Here is an 18,298-nt window from a genome sequence, read left to right on the forward strand (position 1 = left end):
ACATGGAGGGGGAGAAATGTCACATTTCTCCACCTCCATGTCACATCACCCCCCTATAGATTCTAGTGAAGACAGGGCGGCACTACCTTCTTGAATTCGCGGTGCACGTGTCCGTGGAATGGCGTCCAGACAAACGTTTCAAAGAAGAAGACCGGCACTTCGCAGATGTAGATCACAATGTAGATTTATTCAGTCACATATTCAAGTGGCATAGTGACGCGTTTCAGCACAAGTGTGCTTTCATCAGACTGCAGTCTGATGAAAGCACACTTGTGCTGAAACGCGTCACTATGCCACTTGAATATGTGACTGAATAAATCTACATTGTGATCTACATCTGCGAAGTGCCGGTCTTCTTCTTTGAAACATCACCCCCCTATGTCACATTTCTCCCCCTCCATGTCACATCACCCCCCTATGTCACATTTTTCCCCCTCCATGTCACATCACCCCCCTATGTCATATTTCTCCCCCCTCCATGTCACATTTCTCATCCCCCTCTATGTCACATCACACCCTCCTTTTTACATCACCCCGACCGAGTTGTGGGGGGGGGGGGGCGCCAAAATGTAGCTTCACTTGTGTGTGCAAAAATCCTTGCACCGGCCCTGGTCATCCCACTAACATAAACAGAGCTCAGACTTTAGATCTTTTGAAAATGTCTCTTTGCAAAGCTATATTGTTATCATTGACCCATTTCCCACTTTTGTTTTTGAAGAACGCTTGCGAATGGTCATGTCCATCGGCCTTTGAGAGCTGTCTTTTCTTAGCAGGTCACAGAGGTGCACAGAGCAGTGCGCCTGTGCAAGAGAGGGCAGTGTGTCAACCCCTTAGTGACCAGCCTATTTTGGGTCTTACTGACCAAGCGTTTTTCTTCCTTTTTTCATCATCGCATTCAAGAGCTATAACTTTTTAATTTTTTCTATGCATTTTCCATCTATGTAGCTGTATGAGGGCTTGTTTTTTTACAGGACAAGTTGTAGTTTGTAATGGTGCCATTTTGAGGTAAATATAACTTTCCGATTAACTTTTACTAACTCTTTCTGGGAGGGAGATGGGAAAAAAACAGCAATAGTGCTACTGAGTTTTTACATTATAAATTTTGTGGTGTAGATTTTTCTGCATAAATAACATGATATCTTTATTTTTTGGGTCCGAACAATTACAGCTATATCAAACACGTCATTAAAAAAATATATGTTTTAATACTTTTGTGCAATAAAACCTCTTATTTTTCTTTCTATGGAGTTGTGTGTGGACTTGATTTTTGAGGAATTACTTGTAATTGTCATTAGTATCATTTTGGGGAAAATAACACTTTTTGATCGCATGTTATTACGTTTTTTTCGGTGGCGACTAAGAATAAATGAGCAATTCTGACATTTTTTGTTGTTTTTCTTACAGCATTCACTGTAAGGGACAATTTACATGATTTTTGTGTAGTGTGGGGCCTACACAAGCCCCAGCCTGACTATACACACATCAGCACCCTGCAATCGCATTTGCAGGGTGCCAATGGGAGAGAGAGGGAGTCTGACCCCTCTGTCACCTCTTACATGTGGCAGGCGCCATTGCGTCCAGCTCATAGACCGGACCACTGTGAATAGGTGGCGGCCCAGCCTAAGGCCCATTAGTGATCGCCCCAAAAGGCGTATTGGTGGTCACTAAGGGGTTAAGGGAAGCTTTAACCTGTTTATAAAAACAGAAGACCATTTTTATTGTGGTCCCATAAATAATTGAGAGAGTTTGGTTTGTGGGGGAAAAACCTTTACGTACCTGCTTGGTTATGTGCTTACATACAGAATTGTCAGACATACAAAAAAAGATGAATTTTTTAACCACATTTCTTGTTCAGAAGCACAGAACTGAGCAACCTAAATGAAACAGTATTCTCAAAAGCTTTATTTTGTAGAATAATTTGAATGTAAGTTTACACATACCCATCGGTGAAGGGATAGTTCCAAATCTCTTCAGTACCTTCTTTTCCCAAATAACATATTGGCCCTTTATTTATAGCAACTATAGAAACAATGAAATTGTAAGCGGCTCCAACAAATCCTATGGCAGCAAAAAGGATAGAAGAAAACATCTGCAACAAAAAGCCAGAACAGAAATTACTCGCAATATTGGTTTATCATTTTGGGTGGCTAAATTATGAGAAAATATGGCAAGAATTTCATTCCACTTAAAAAAGGCTTACACTTGGTAGAGTTTGAACAGAGTAGAGGTCGAGCATGAATGCTGCCACTCCATTCAAACTCTACGGCAGTAACAAAAAGAGTATTGTTTTAGTTTTATGTTAACTATCCATAAAGAAAAATCCTAACATATTCAAGTTTTCAAAAACAATGCTAAAAACACAAACACACTAGGCTGACAATTTGGGAACTCTGCAGCTCACTTTTCTGCTTTGCTGTGTAGACTGACAAAGAATATACAGAGTCATCCCAGTATCATTAGGGAGCCAGTCCTATTTTACTGATGAAGGCCTAGATAAGACCGGATAGAAACACAACACAGAGGCATCTCTCGTGTTGTCAATAGTCACTGGAAGAGCGGATGTTTGCCTTCTATTCCTGGTAACAGTATTAAGGCGGATTTACACGGACCAACGAGCAGCAGATTGTCGGGAAGGAAGCTTTCCTTCCCGACAGACGCCTGCTCATTAAGTGGAGGTGAAGCGCTGCATTTACATGCAGCGATCACCTCCATAGTATGAGGACGAGCGGTCGCTATTAGGAATGATCGTCCTCATACAGCTACACTGTTTCTGGGTCATGCTCTCTAAACAGCGATCTGCTGCCAAAAGAAATGATCATTTACGAGCCTGCACAAATGACAGTTTCACCTGATGAACGAGTGTCCGCACATCTAAATGTCTCATTTAGTCTCTAGACACACATCTTTCAATTGACTCCCATTTATTGCAGCTGCCATAAAGCAAACATACCCTGCCCCATAGTCTATTTATAGGCAGGCTACTTGTGTCTTCAATATGGCAGGAATATAAAAGTAAGGCATTAATTCTCTTCTACTCACCGAAATTTAGCACTGAAATGAAAACATATATATGATACATTCCCCTATAAAGCAGACCTGTCAGGTCTCCAATCCTACCCTATGAAACAGCAGCATGAGTTGTGGAGGGACACAATAAAAAGTCTTTGATGTCTGCCCTCCCCACCTACTATTAATACAGAGTGATTGACAGTATATACGAGGAGATTGCTGTATGCATGGGGTAAGAGCTCATGCACACAAACTTTTTTTTTCACAATTTCTTTTGCGGCTCGTATGCAGAACCATTCATTTCAGTGGGGCCGCAAAAAAAAGAAAATGACTACTTGTGCATTCCGTGTCCGTATGTCCGCATGGCCGTTCCGCAAAATAATGTTCACATTACCGACGGCCCTTCCGTTCTGCAAAATTTGGAATGCATGTGGTCGGTATCCATGTTTTGCAGACGGCAAAACACCCAATGTGCATGAGCCCTAAGCAGGATTCAGAGGTTTTCTTTATATGTTCAGGAAGAATCTACTCAGCAATGTACATGAAAATACTGAATCAAATCCTAAATAAATATACATCCTGCAGCTCACTGTCTCTCCATTTATCCCACGCTTTCCATTTCCAATGATTGATACTCTTTTAAAGAGAAAGTACTGCTGCTTTCACTTGAGTACTTACAGCAAATCTCTTTCCACAGCTTTCATTACCACAGCATCCACAGCAGTCATTTTTCTTCATACCCAGAAACACTAGAGCTGGAAAAATCATCTACATAAATAGAAGAAGAGAAATATGTGAAATAGGTTTCTCATTATTGTCCATCCTGTATCTTAGATTGAGTGGTTCAGAGAATCTGCATTGTCATAGGTGCACTGAGAGTATATTTCTATATTATTTGTACAATCTTCTACATACAACCCATATTTCATTTACAAAATCAAAGACCATTGGGCTGGTTTCACTTATAAGCTCTGTTCACACGTAAGTTAGTTCTTTTGTATCAGATTGTCATTGCTGCTAGTAGGTCGGTGAGTAAGTTAGCAAGTGATAATGTGTTGTTTCTTGTCATATGATGCAGAAAATTTGAAAACCACCTTTAATTTTATTTTATTTTTAACTTTATTATTAATTTATAAAAAAAAAAAATAAACACCTTCAATCCTACTCCAGGAAAGGAGTGCATGTATGGAAGGGGTTAACAGAGACCGCTGTATGGAAGGGGTTCACAGAGCGAGGGAGTTTCCTCTCCCATCGTGCCACTGCGTTGCCATGGCAGCATCCCTATGGTTAAACAGTTAACAGAGTGAGGGAGCTCCCTCCCGTCGGGATGCTGCACTGCTATGGCATCGTCCCAATAATTACTATGACCACCGGACACCTTACAAAGACATCCAGGCTTGCCATGTACCATAAGCCTGACAGGTCCTGACAGAGGCTTAGTGTCAATACACTGCAATAGACTATTGCAGTGTATTGAAGAGCTATCAGATCCATTGGATCTTCAAGAACCAAGTGGTACAAAAAGTGTTAAGAAAAGTGAAAAAAATAACAAAAAAAGAAAAGAATTATTTGTTTCCTATATCTGCACATTTATAATTGGTTAAAAATTTAAAAATAAAAATAAATAAAATACACTACACATGTTTGGTATCGACCCGTCCGTAATGTCCAGATCTATAAAAGGATCATGTTACTCTTCAGGTGAACTCCATTAAAACAAAAAATAATGATGGAATTTCAATTTTTCCCACCTCACTTTCCAAAAAATTGTATAAAAACTGATCAAAAAAGTCATATGTACCTCAAAATGGTACTAATAAAAACTGCAGCCCTTCCCACAAAACAAGCCCTCAGACAGCTAGGTTGGCTGAAAAATAAAAATGTTATGGATGTTAGTATGTGGCGATGCAAAATATCCCATTTTTTATAAAAATTGATTTTACGCTGAAAAATTTGTAAATCATAGAAAAAATATATAAATGTGGTATCTTTATAACTGTATTGACCCACTGAATAAAGTTATAAAAATTTAAAACATTGATAGAATTGCAAGGTTTGCCCACCTCACTTCCCAAAAAATTGTATAAAAAGTGATCAAAAAAGTCATGTATCTTTAAATGATACCAATAAAAACTGTCACCTGTCCCACAAAAACAAGCCCTTAGACAGCTACATGGGTGGAAAAATAAAAATGTTATGGATGTTAGTGTGTGGTGATGGAAAATATAACTTATTTTTATGCTGAAAAATTTGTAAAACATGAAAAAAACGATATAGATGTGGTATTGCCTTAACTGTATTGACCCAGAGCATAAAGGTATCATATAATATATACCGCATGGAGAACCCCATAAAGAATAACAATTAAAAACACTGATAGAATTGCAATTTTTGACCTCCTCATCTCCAAAAAATGGTGTAAAAAGTAATCAAAAAGGTCATATGTACCCAACAATGGTACAAATACAAAAAAACTACAGTTTCTCCCACAAAGAAAGCCCTCACACAGCTCAGTAAACAAAAAATAAATAAAAGTTATAGCCCCTAAAAACAATTTAGGCAAATTCCATGTTAGAAAATACATATGTCGTTCCTTCCCCTCTGAATGCTGTCATGTCCTGAAACAGCAGTTTCTGATCACAAATGGGGTGTTTCCATATTCAGAAAAAAATGGGGTGCATTTTCACTGATTACCCATTGTGAAAATTAAAAATTTCCAACTAAAGCAACATTTTATTGGAAAAAATAGAATTTTTCATTTTCATAGCCAAGTGTTTGTATATTCTATGAAACACTTGTTAGGTAAATACACTCATCACGCCCCTCAATGAATGCCTTGAGGGGTACAGTTTCCAAAATGGGGTCAGCTTTTGGGTTTCCTTTCTAGGGTTACCTCAGGGTTGCTTTAAATGTGACATGGCATCCAAAAACTATCCCAGCAATATCTGCCCTCCAAAAACCATATGGCGCTCTTTCCCTTCTAAACCCTGCGGCGCACCCATATGGCAGTTTTATGGCCACATATGAGGTGCTGCCATATTCAGGAGAAAATGGATAACAAATAGTGTGGTGCATTTTCTCCTGTTACCCCTTGTTGAAATGAAAAATTTGGGCCTAAATTGACATTTTCTTGTCAAATATGTCATTTTTCATTTTCACAGCCAAGTGTTTCTATATTCTATGAAACAAAGTGCTCACTACCCCCCTTGAAATATTCCTCGGGTGGTATAGTTTCCAACATAGATTCACCTTTTGAGGGTTTCCACTGTAGGAGTGCATCAGTAGATCTTCAAATGCAACATGAGCCAAGAAAATTATCCCAGCAAAATCTGTCTGTGAAGGTTCTCATTTATCCAGATCATGGTATATCTTTAGCTTCTCCATTTTTACGTAGATGGCCTCCTTTACACCTCGTTTGTACCAATCGGCCTCCAAATGATGTGTGAAGGAGGCCATCTACGTAAAAATGGAGAAGCCAAGCTTGAATAGAGGCGGGGGGTTAGACATCTATTGTCTGCCACATACAATGCTGTCTTGACACCTTTTTTTGGGAGGTCATTATCACCTACTGACTCCAATTAGGATAATGGAATCAACACCTTTGACCCCATGCTGGGTATAATGACCTCTGACCCCATGCTGGGTATAATTACCAGATGTTGATTCAGTTACATATTTATTACCAGAGAATTCTTGTACAGTCACTCAGAATTGAGAAAGCTCGTTGGAAGAACGAGTAAAACGTTTTCAAGAAATCTACAGTAAGTCCAGTTGCCTTGATTTCCCAGCAAAATCTGCCCTCCAAAAGCCATATGGTGTTCCTTCTCTTCTGAGCCCTGGGGTGTGTCCATACAGCAGTTTACAACCACATTTGGGGTGTTTCTGTTAACCACAGAATCAGGGTAATAAATATTGAGGCTTGTTGGTTGTAAAACCTTGTTGGTTTGAAATGGAAAATTACCTAAAGGAGTAGGTGTAGTTTCTAAAGTGGGGTAATTTATGGGTGATTTCTATTGTATAATCCTCACTAAGTGACTTCATAACTGAATTGGTCCTTTAAAAAATAGATTTTGGGAAAAAAATATTAAATTGTAAAACTTGCTTCTAAACCAAGCCTTCTAACGTCCTAAAAAAATAAAATGTCATTTACAAAACATAAATATATAGTAAATTTTAAGTAATAACTATTTTAAGACGTATAACTATCCGTCTTAAAAGCAGAGAAATTCAAATTTAGAAAATTTCAAATTTTTCAAAATTTTTGGTAAATTTGGGATTTTTTTTAAAAATAAACTCAACTATCAACTCAAATTTACCACTAACATGATGTATGATGTGTCATGAAAAAACATTCTCAGAATTGGTTGGATAAGTAAAAGTGTTCCAAAGTTATTATCGTAAAGTGACAGATTTCCAAAATTTGGCCTGGTTCTTAAAGGGGTTGTGTCACATCAGCAAGTGGCATTTATCATGTACGTAGAGAAAGTTAATACAAGGCACCTACAAAGGTATTGTGATCGTCCACATTGCTTCCTTTGCTGGCTACATTAGTTTTTCCATCACATTGTACACTGCTCGTTTCCATGGTTACGGCCACCCTATCACACTGTGTAAACTGGAATCTGCTACTGACAATATGCTTTAAAAATTGGGGATGAGCGATTGTAATAATGACTTTTCATCTCCCCATTCATTTTGTATCTGGTCATGTGAAACGCTGATTAAATGAGAGCCATTTGATTTTAATATCATTAATCACCACTCAGTAGTGGCCTGGCCCATGGAAGAGGACCCTTAGGCCTCTTTCACACGGGCGTTGCGGAAAAATGTGCGGGTGCGTTGCGGGAACACCCGCGATTTTTCCGCGCGAGTGCAAAACATTGTAATGCGTTTTGCACTCGCGTGAGAAAAATCGCACGTGTTTGGTACCCAAACCCGAACTTCTTCACAGAAGTTCGGGCTTGGGATCGGTGTTCTGTAAATAGTATTATTTTCCCTTATAACATGGTTATAAGGGAAAATAATAGCATTCTGAATACAGAATGCTAAGTAAAACAGGGCTGGAGGGGGTTAAAAAAAATAAAAAATCATTTAACTCACCTTAATCCACTTGCTCGCGATGCCGGGCATCTCCGTCTGACTCTTTTACTGTATAGGACCTGTGGAGAGCATTAACTATAGTTTAAGGACCTGGGATGACGTCACTCTGGTCATCACATGGTACGTCACATGATCTTTTACCATGGTGAATCACCATGGTAAAAGATCATGTGACGTACCATGTAAAGACCGGAGTGACGTCATCCCAGGTCCTTAAACTATAGTTAATGCTCTCCGCAGGTCCTATACAGTAAAAGAGTCAGACGGAGATGCTCGGCATCGCAAACAAGTGGATTAAGGTGAGTTAAATGATTTTTTATTTTTTTTAACCCCCTCCAGCCCTGTTTTACTTAGCATTCTGTATTCAGAATGCTATTATTTTCCCTTATAACCATGTTATAAGGGAAAATAATAAGGTTCGGGTCTCCATCCCGATCGTCTCCTAGCAACCGTGCGTAAAAATCGCACCGCATCCGCACTTGCTTGCGGATGCTTGCGATTTTCACGCAACCCCATTCATTTCTATGGGGCCTGCGTTACGTGAAAAACGCACAAAGAGGAGCATGCTGCGATTTTCACGCAACGCAAAAGTGATGCGTGAAAATCACCGCTCGTGTGCACAGCCCCATAGAAATGAATGGGTCAGTATTCAGTGCGGGTGCAATGCGTTCACCTCCCGCATCGCATCCGCGCGGAATACTCGCTCGTGTGAAAGGGGCCTTAGAGTAATCAAACTATGGAATACTGTGCCCCATGAGATACTAATGACACATACTATGTCAGCATTTAAGAAACAGCTACAGTGGTGCTTGAAAGATTGTGAATACTGCATAATTTTCTATATTTATACAGAAAATTAAACTTAAAACTACATCAGATTTTTACACAAGTCCTAAAAGTAGATAAAAATAACCATATCAAAAAAATGAGTCAAAAATATTAAACATTCTCATTAGTTTTTTCAGGAAAATTATCCAATATCACATATCTGTGAGTACCATAAAAGGAACACACAACACTGTGTAATCTTAAGTAGGCTCCTGCACTGGAGTTTCACCACACCCCAAATTTGAGGATTATAACACCACATAATGAATAGTACTAGTGAATGAAAGACACATTGCTCACTCTCCTCTTGGTATAAAAAATACCTTCTCTTTATTCTCCAAACTTGTACATTCTACGAACCAGGATATCAAATCCAGATAGCGGTCATGAAGAACTTAAGACTTTCAGTGTATGCTCATCATGCACAATGTTTTGACAAAGACGCATGCCCCCTGAAACATTGCACGTAATGAGGATATGCTGAAGGTCTAAAACTATCCATGAGCGCTGTGACGGTATCATCTGTGTCACCGTCTAGTATTCCCTTCTTCCCATGTAATAGCACAGCCAAATAATCCACAGAGCAATAAATCGCTATTATCGCTGGTATCACCGGTATCGCCCCATAAGTCAGTACATGAGCCAAAGCTGAATGCTGGAAAACGTTTACTGGAAGCACACAGGCACTCAAACATACAATTTCTTTTATCTCCTGCTCCCATGCAAGGGAGACACCCACAAATAACATACATTAACCCATAACACAAAGGTTACAACTCACATAACATCCTCCCCTCTGCCTGTGATATAATTATGGTACACAATGGTTAACATAACTATCCCAGGCAGGACAATACACAATGTCCTCTGTCCTGGAGACAACCGAGGTGTAATTCCATTATCTCTCAGGACAAAGGGAAATCGCCAATACACACGGGGAGACAATAGGACAGACATCACTTACTCAAATACACAATGTCCCACCCTTTACAATACACATAGACATTTAACACATCCCAAAATGGCACGAATTAGACCAGGAATTCAAAAGTTTGTAAAAGTCTCTTTGGCCTGGCTGTACTCATGGGTTTTCTGTCCAAAACCGGTTCTACACAGTCTTTTGTCCTGGAGACAATTGAGAAGTGATCCACTTATCTCCCAAGGACAGGGGCAAGACTCTATTAGCCACATGGTAGCAAAAGACAGCAAAATACATGAACTTATATAACTATGCAGCTATTGCATAAAACCGGTGGATTCAACATGGGACCGTAGTCACATGGTAAGAGGCTGGCAAGTAGTCCTCTCCAAGTACTTGCGGCAAACTCAAAAGAGGGGAGTTTGTCACAAGCGCTACAGTATCTGTATTTGATATCCTGTTTGGGAAAATGTACAGTTTTAAATAATAAAGAAAAGGTATAGTTATACCAAGAGGAGAGTGAGTAATGTGTCTTTTAATCACTAGTACTATTCATCATGTGGAGTAATACCTGCACGTGTTATTAAACTGGTTGCAAAAGTATGTGAACCTTTATGATTAGCAGATAATTTGAAGGTGAAATTACAGTCAGGTGTTTTCAATTAATGGGATGACAAATGGGTGTTAGTGGGTGACTGGCTTTATTCAAAGAACTGGGATGTATCAAAGTATGATCTTCACAATACATGTTTATGGAAGTGTATCACTGCATGAACAAAGTAGATTTCTGATGACTTCAGAAGAGTTGTTGATGCTTATCAGGCTAGAAAATGTTACAAAATCATCCACCAATCCAAAGTCAGACAGATTCAGGACCATTATTACTATTCCCAGGAGTAGTCAACTAACAAAGATCACACCAAAAGCAAGGCATGTAATAGTCTGCGAGGTCACAAAGGAATCGAAGGTAACATCTAAGCAACCAAAGATGTTTCTCTCATTAGCAAAAGTTAATGTTCATGAGTCCACCACAAGGAAGACACTGAACAATAATGGTGTGCATGGCAGGATTGGAAGGAGAGAGACACTGCTCTCCAAAAAGAACATTGCTGTCTGTCTGCAGTTTGCTAAAGATAACCTGGACAAAATGAAGGCTACTGGAACAATGTTTTATAGATGGATGACACCAAAATTGAATTTTTTTGTTTAAATAAGAAGTGTTATGCTTGGAGAAAGGAGAAAGGAAAACACTGCATTCTGCCATTAAAACCTCATCCCATCTGTGAAATACGGTGGTGACAGTATCATGGTTTGGGGATGTTTTGCTACATCTGGGCCAGGAAATCTTGCCATCATTGATGAAATAATGAACTTTGAATTATACCAGCAAATGCTAAAGGAAAATGTCAGGATATACAGTTGCAAGAAAAAGTATGTGAACCCTTTGAAATGATATTGATTTCTGCACAAATTGGTCATAAAATGTGATCTGATCTTCATCTAAGTCACAACAATAAACAATCACAGTCTGCTTAAACTAATAACACACAGAATTAAATGTTACCATGTTTTTATTGAACACACCATGTAAACATTCACAGTGCAGGTGGAAAAAGTATGTGAACCCCTAGACTAATGACATGTCCAAGAGCTAATTGGTGTGAGGTGTCAGCCAACTGGAGTCCAATAAATGAGATGAGATTGGAGGTGTTGGTTACAGCTGCCCTGCCCTATAAAAAACACACACACCAGTTCTGGGTTTGCTTTTCACAAGAAGCATTGCCTGATGTGAATGATGCCTCACACAAAAGAGCTCTCAGAAGACCTACGATTAAGAATTGTTGACTTGCATAAAGCTGGAAAGGGTTATAAAAGTATCTCCAAAAGCCTTGCTGTTCATCAGTCCACGGTAAGACAAATTGTCTATAAATGGAGAAAGTTCAGCACTGCTGGTACTCTCCCTAGGAGTGGCCGTCCTGTAAAGATGACTGCAAGGGCACTCCGCAGACTGCTCAATGAGGTGAAGAAGAATCCTAGAGTGTCAGCTAAAGACTTACAAAAGTCTCTGGCATATGCTAACATCCCTGTTAGCGAATCTACGATACGTGAAACACTAAGCAAGAATGGATTTCATGGCAGGATACCACAGAGGAAGCCACTGCTGTCCATAAAAAAACATTGCTGCACGTTTACAGTTTGCATAAGAGAACCTGGATGTTCCACAGCAGTACTGGCAAAATATTCTGTGGACAGATGAAACCAAAGTTGAGTTGTTTGGAAGAAACACACAACACTATGTGTGAAGGCACAGCACACCAACATCAAAACCTCATCCCAACTGTGAAGTATGGTGGTAGGGGCATCATGGTTTGGAGCTGCTTTGCTGCGTCAGGGCCTGAACGGATTGCTATCATCGAAGGAAAAATTAATTCTCAAGTTTATCAAGACATTTTGTAGGAGAACTTAAGGCCATCTGTCCACCAGCTGAATCTCAACAGAAGATGGGTGTTGCAACAGGACAACGACGCTAAGCATAGAAGTAAATCAACAACAGAATGGCTTAAACAGAAGAAAATACGCCTCTTCGGTAGTGGCCCAGTCAGAGTCCTGACCTCAACCCGATTGAGATGCTGTGGCATGTCCTCAAGAATGTTATTCACACCAGACATCCCAAGAATATTGCTGAACTGAAACAGTTCTGTAAAGAGGAATGGTCAAAAATTACCCCTGACCATTGTGCATGTCTGATCTGCAACTACAGGAAATGTTTTGTTGAAGTTATTGTTGCCAAAGGAGTTTCAACCAGTTATTAAATCCAAGGGTTCACATACTATTTCCACCTGGACTGTGAATGTTTACATGGTGTGTTCAATAAAAACATGGTAACATTTAATTCTTTGTGTGTTATTAGTTTAAGCAGACTGTGATTGTCTATTGTTGTCACTTAGATGAAGATCTGATCACATTTTATGGCCAATTTGTGCAGAAATCCATATCATTCCAAAGGGTTCACATACTTTTTCTTGCAACTGTATGTCCGTGAGTTAAATCACAAGAGAAGGTGGGTCCTGCAGCAAGACAACAACACCAAGCACACAAGTCATTCAACCAAAGAATGGTTAAAGAGGAATAAAGTTTGGAATGGCCAAGTCAAAGTCCTGACCTTAATCCAATAGAAATATTGTAGAAGGACCTGAGGTGAGTAGTTGATGCGAGGAAAGGAAACCCACCTGCATAACTGTTTTGTACGAATGGGCTAAAAGTGAAGGTCCACATACTTTTGCCATTCACATACATGTGTTACTGTATCATTTTCCTCAATAAATAAATGACCAAGTTATCTTTATCTACTTTTAGGACTGGTGTAAAAATCTGAATTAGTTTTAGGTTCAATTTATACAGAAATATAGAAACTTCTGAAGGATTCACAAACTTTCAAGCATCACTGCAGATGCGTAGCTAATAAATTCAATTGAGGGTTATAATTAATCTAGCTACCACTGACAGAACAACAGACGTGCAGGTTGGGGGACACCTGGGAAATAGTGACCATAAAGTAATAACCTTCCAATTATCATTCAAAAGAGCGTTTTCTACAGGGAGGAACAAAAATACCAAACTTCAAAAAAGCTAAATTTAGCCAACTAAGAGAGGCCATAGGCCTAACTAAATGGGATAAAGTCCTCACAAATAAAAATACAGCCACAAAATGGGATATCTTTAAAAGCATCCTAAAAGCTCATTGTGAGAGGTACATACCGTATGGCAATAAAAGGTTAAGGAACAAAAAGAAACCAATGTGGATAAACAGAACTGTAAAGAAAGCAATAAATGACAAAAAGAAAGCATATAAAACACTAAAACAGGAGGGTAGCACGGAAGCACTGAAAAACTATAAGGAAAAAAATAGGACATGTAAAAAACAAATAAAAGCGGCCAAACTAGAAACCGAGAGATTAATTGCCAAAAAGAGTAAAACTAACCCTAAAATGTTCTTCAATTATATAAATGTTAAAAAGTATAAATCTGAAGGTGTCGGCCCTTTAAAGAGTAATGAGGGGGGAGTCGCAGAGAGCGACGAGGAGAAAGCAAAGCTGTTGAATATTTTTTTCTCCAATGTATTCACTGAGGAAAATAAACTGTCAGATGAAATGCTGAATGTTGAAATAAATTCCCCATTAAAAGTGTCCTGTCTGACCAAGGAAGAAGTACAACAGCGACTTAAAAAGATTAAAATAGACAAATCGCCAGGACCGGATGGCATACACCCCCGTATCCTAAGGGAATTAAGTAATGTCATAGCCAGACCCTTATTTCTGATATTTGCGGACTCTATACTGACAGGGAATGTTCCACAGGATTGGCGCATGGCAAATGTGGTGCCAATATTCAAAAAGGGTCCAAAAACAGAGCCTGGAAACTATAGGCTGGTAAGTTTAACATCTGTTGTGGGTAAACTGTTTGAAGGTTTTCTGAGAGATACTATCTTAGAGCATCTTAACGGAAATAAGCAAATAACGCCATATCAGCATGGCTTCATGAGGGATCGGTCATGTCAAACTATTTTAATCAGTTTCTATGAGGAGGTAAGTTCTAGACTTGAGAGCGGCGAATCAATGGATGTCGTGTATCTGGACTTCTCCAAAGCATTTGACACTGTACCACATAAAAGGTTAGTATATAAAATGAGAATGCTTGGACTGGGAGAAAACGTCTGTAAGTGGGTAAGTAACTGGCTCAATGATAGAAAACAGAGGGTGGTTATTAATGGTACACACTCAGATTGGGTCACTGTCACTAGTGGGGTACCTCAGGGGTCAGTATTGGGCCCTATTCTCTTCAATATATTTATTAATGATCTCGTAGAAGGCTTGCATAGTAAAATATCAATTTTCGCAGATAACACTAAACTGTGTAAAGTAATTAACACTGAAGAGGACAGTATACTACTACAGAGGGATCTGGATAGATTGGAGGCTTGGGCAGATAAGTGGCAGATGAGGTTTAACACTGAGAAATGTAAACTACTAAATACTAAATGGTAAAACACTCGGTAACACTGACATGGAAAAGGATCTAGGAATTTTAATAAACAGCAAACTAAGCTGCAAAAACAGTGTCAGGCAGCTGCTGCCAAGGCCAATAAGATAATGGGTTGCATCAAAAGGGGCATAGATGCCCGTGATGAGAACATATTCCTACTACTTTACAAATCATTAGTCAGACCACACATTGAGTACTGTGTACAGTTCTGGGCTCCAGTGAACAAGGCAGACATAGCAGAGCTGGAGAGGGTCCAGAGGAGGGCAACTAAAGTAATAACTGGAATGGGGCAACTACAGTACCCTGAAAGATTATCAAAATTAGGGTTATTCACGTTAGAAAAAAGACGACTGAGGGGAGATCTAATTACTATGTATAAAATATATCAGGGGTCAGTATAGAGATCTATCCCATCATCTATTATCCCCAGGACTGTGACTGTGACGAGGGGACATCCTCTGCGTTTGGAGGAAGGAAGGTTTGTACACAAACATAGAAAAGGATTCTTTACGGTAAGAGCAGTGAGACTATGGAACTCTCTGCCTGAGGAGGTGGTGATGGTGAGTACAATAAAGGAATTCAAGAGGGGCCTGGATGTGTTTCTGGAGCGTAATAATATTACAGGATATAGCTACTAGAAAGGGGTGGTTGATCCAGGGAGTTATTCTGATTGCCTGATTGGAGTCGGGAAGGAATTTTTTATTCCCCTAAAGTGAGGAAAATTGGCTTCTACCTCACAGGTATTTTTTGCCTTCCTCTGGATCAACTTGCAGGATGACAGGCCGAACTGGATGGACAAATGTCTTTTTTCGGCCTTATGTACTATGTTACTATGTTACTAAATGTTTTCTAGTGAGCAGGGAGGGTGTAACCTAACAGACGTGTGTCTTTTTGCAACTACTGTATGTAAAGTCACTGCTTGTCCATCATTTTTGCTTCATGAGATAATGCTATCCACTGCAACCTGTGGTTTTAATATAATGTCTGATCAGTATAAAGTTTCCATGCTGTGTGAAGGCAACATCATTACTACATCTCTATATAAATGTACAGTAATTAAATGTCAAACATATGAAGAGACCCCAGCAGCTACAGTATATCAACATGGTCACATCCACATTCCTATGACTGCTTGTCACTCTGCTTGCCACATTTCTATAACTGCTTGAAACTCGGCCGCGGCAATCCCACAAACTCTGTCACTGTCCTGGGGCAGAGAACCCCATGGTGATATACACTTGAGAAACTATTTTCCAGTGGGTGCAGTGGTGGTGTTCCTGCTATCACCTGTGAGTTTCTGTCATGGTGAGCAGCTTACAAAGCCGAGTCTGAGGCAGCCTGCCAGAATCATAAAGATGGCAATGGTATTCTATTGCAGTGTATGGTACAAGCAATCAGAGGATCACATGTACAAGTCCCCTAAGGGGACTAAAAAGTACAAATCACCCCTTTTTCAATTTTACACATAAAACGAAATAAAAAATAAACATAATTGTTAACGCTGTATCCAAAAATGTCTAAACTGTTAAAATATAACAATATTTATCGAGCACGATGAACAGTGTAACAGAAAAAAATAAAAACAGATGATCTGCTTTTTTTTGGTCACGTTGTCCCTTCAAAAAATTTAAGTGATCATAAAGTTGTATGTACTCCCAAAAGGTAGCAATAAAACTACAACTAGACCTGCAAAAAAATTATCCTTCACGCAGCTCTCCAGACAGAAATAAAGACCTATAGCTTTCAGAATATGGGATACAAAGAAAATAAATGTTAAAGTTTTTAGTTTTAGTAGTTGTAGTAGTATAACATAAAGTATAAAAATGTGGCATTGCTGCAAAGCTATCATGTCATTTCTAGTGCACAGTGAAAACAGTAAACACAAAATCCCAAAAACCATAGTGGATTTGTGCTTTTTTTTTTTTAGATCGACATCACAAAGAATTTTATTCATGTATTCCAGTCCAAGCTATGGTAAATTAAATGGTGGAATTAAAAAAATGCAACTTAGCTAGCAAATATAAGTCCTTACATAGCTATGTGAATTGAAAATTTCAAATTTTATGGCTCTTGGAAAGTAGGGAGGTCAAAACAAATTTTTTTAATTGGTCAGGTCCTTAAAATTTCATATTTAAAGATGTCTTTACATGAGTCCACTCAAATATCATTGTATTACAATAACAAAGTAGCAGACTTCACATTGCAAAAAACAAGCTACTACATTAGCAGATCTATAACAGATGGTATTCACATTACCACTATTAATTTCTATTTATCTGCTCCTTAAATAATAGTGTCAGATTTGGCACATAGCTGACCCATAACTCATTGACTGTAAATAGTGCTGGTCGGGGGACAGAACTTAAGAAGAGAAAAAAAATTCTACATGTAGAAATTTCTCCGCTATTTAATCTGCGACACTGGGCCTGAACAAAGCCTCTAATGCAGATGTGAACTCAGCCTTACCATAGTTAATAGCCAATTTAAACATTCAGAGGTACAGGGCGGCATGCAAAATTTTATAAGTAAATCTTAGTACTTATGTCCTCTATCTTGAATTTTCAGTTTTCCATTTTGTCTATAAAAATATTGACGATATGTAATTTTTGGCAACGTTTCCAGGAAGAAAAACAAATCAAATGAGAATGGAGTTGTCAACTGTGCATGTGACGTCACTAACATTTTTGGTAGAGGGCAGCTTTAAGACACAGGCTTAGCAACCAATATTGTAGCTATGGAACCTCCTCCACCCGCACTGCTGAGTGATCTGCATACTTGACCTTGTTTGGAAAAAAACAGGCTCTTGCGGCCAAATAATACTTTCTTTTACTGAATCATTAGATGATCACGAACATTATATGACCATAAGGTGATTTTTAGCATTCACAAACACTAATTGTGTACTCACCAAAACACCAGAACCTAAGAGTCCCCCGAGGTAAAAGACTTCACGTGAGATATGATCATTGCTCTTTGCAACATTTCCAGCTGGAAAAAGAGCAAAATGTTGGCCAAAACAGACAGAATAGCGAGGGGAATGAGGGTAATGCCCAAGCACTTTGCACAGCCCCCGGAACACATCTTTAAGTACGACTTGGTTATTAGCGGTATGAACTGGTTGGCTGGTGGCTGTAGGAATCCGATGTAATCCCCGGAGATGCTGGTACTATCTGTGGTTTTATGGTGACCTGACAATTATATACTGCACAACCTATGAATAAAAGTCTATGAGATAATGTTCAGAGTAATAATTTGCCATGACAACTAATAACCCTGTTAATATTCTACTCAAGCACACAAGACACTGGTAGGAGATTTCCTTGTCCACAAGATGAACATACGATAATATTATCTCTACAGCTCAATTGCATTATTTGGTGCTGCTCCCATCTAGGTGTC

General features: G+C 39.0%; 1 protein-coding gene across 1 annotated transcript; it reads right to left on the reverse strand.

The window, feature by feature from the left end:
- Positions 1 to 1,940: 1,940 nt before the first annotated feature.
- On the reverse strand, positions 1,941 to 17,980 carry LOC120984416 (transmembrane 4 L6 family member 4-like; the record flags this gene model as incomplete). Its single annotated transcript, XM_040413345.1, is given in 4 exon segments — positions 1,941 to 2,089; positions 3,688 to 3,777; positions 17,808 to 17,896; positions 17,899 to 17,980. Coding segments are annotated over 4 exon segments (410 nt in total), but the record flags the coding sequence as incomplete, so codon positions are not given.
- Between the last annotated feature and the right edge of the window lie 318 nt (positions 17,981 to 18,298).

The sequence above is a fragment of the Bufo bufo genome, unplaced genomic scaffold, assembly GCF_905171765.1.
Source record: "Bufo bufo unplaced genomic scaffold, aBufBuf1.1, whole genome shotgun sequence".
Taxonomy (NCBI): Eukaryota; Metazoa; Chordata; class Amphibia; order Anura; family Bufonidae; genus Bufo; species Bufo bufo.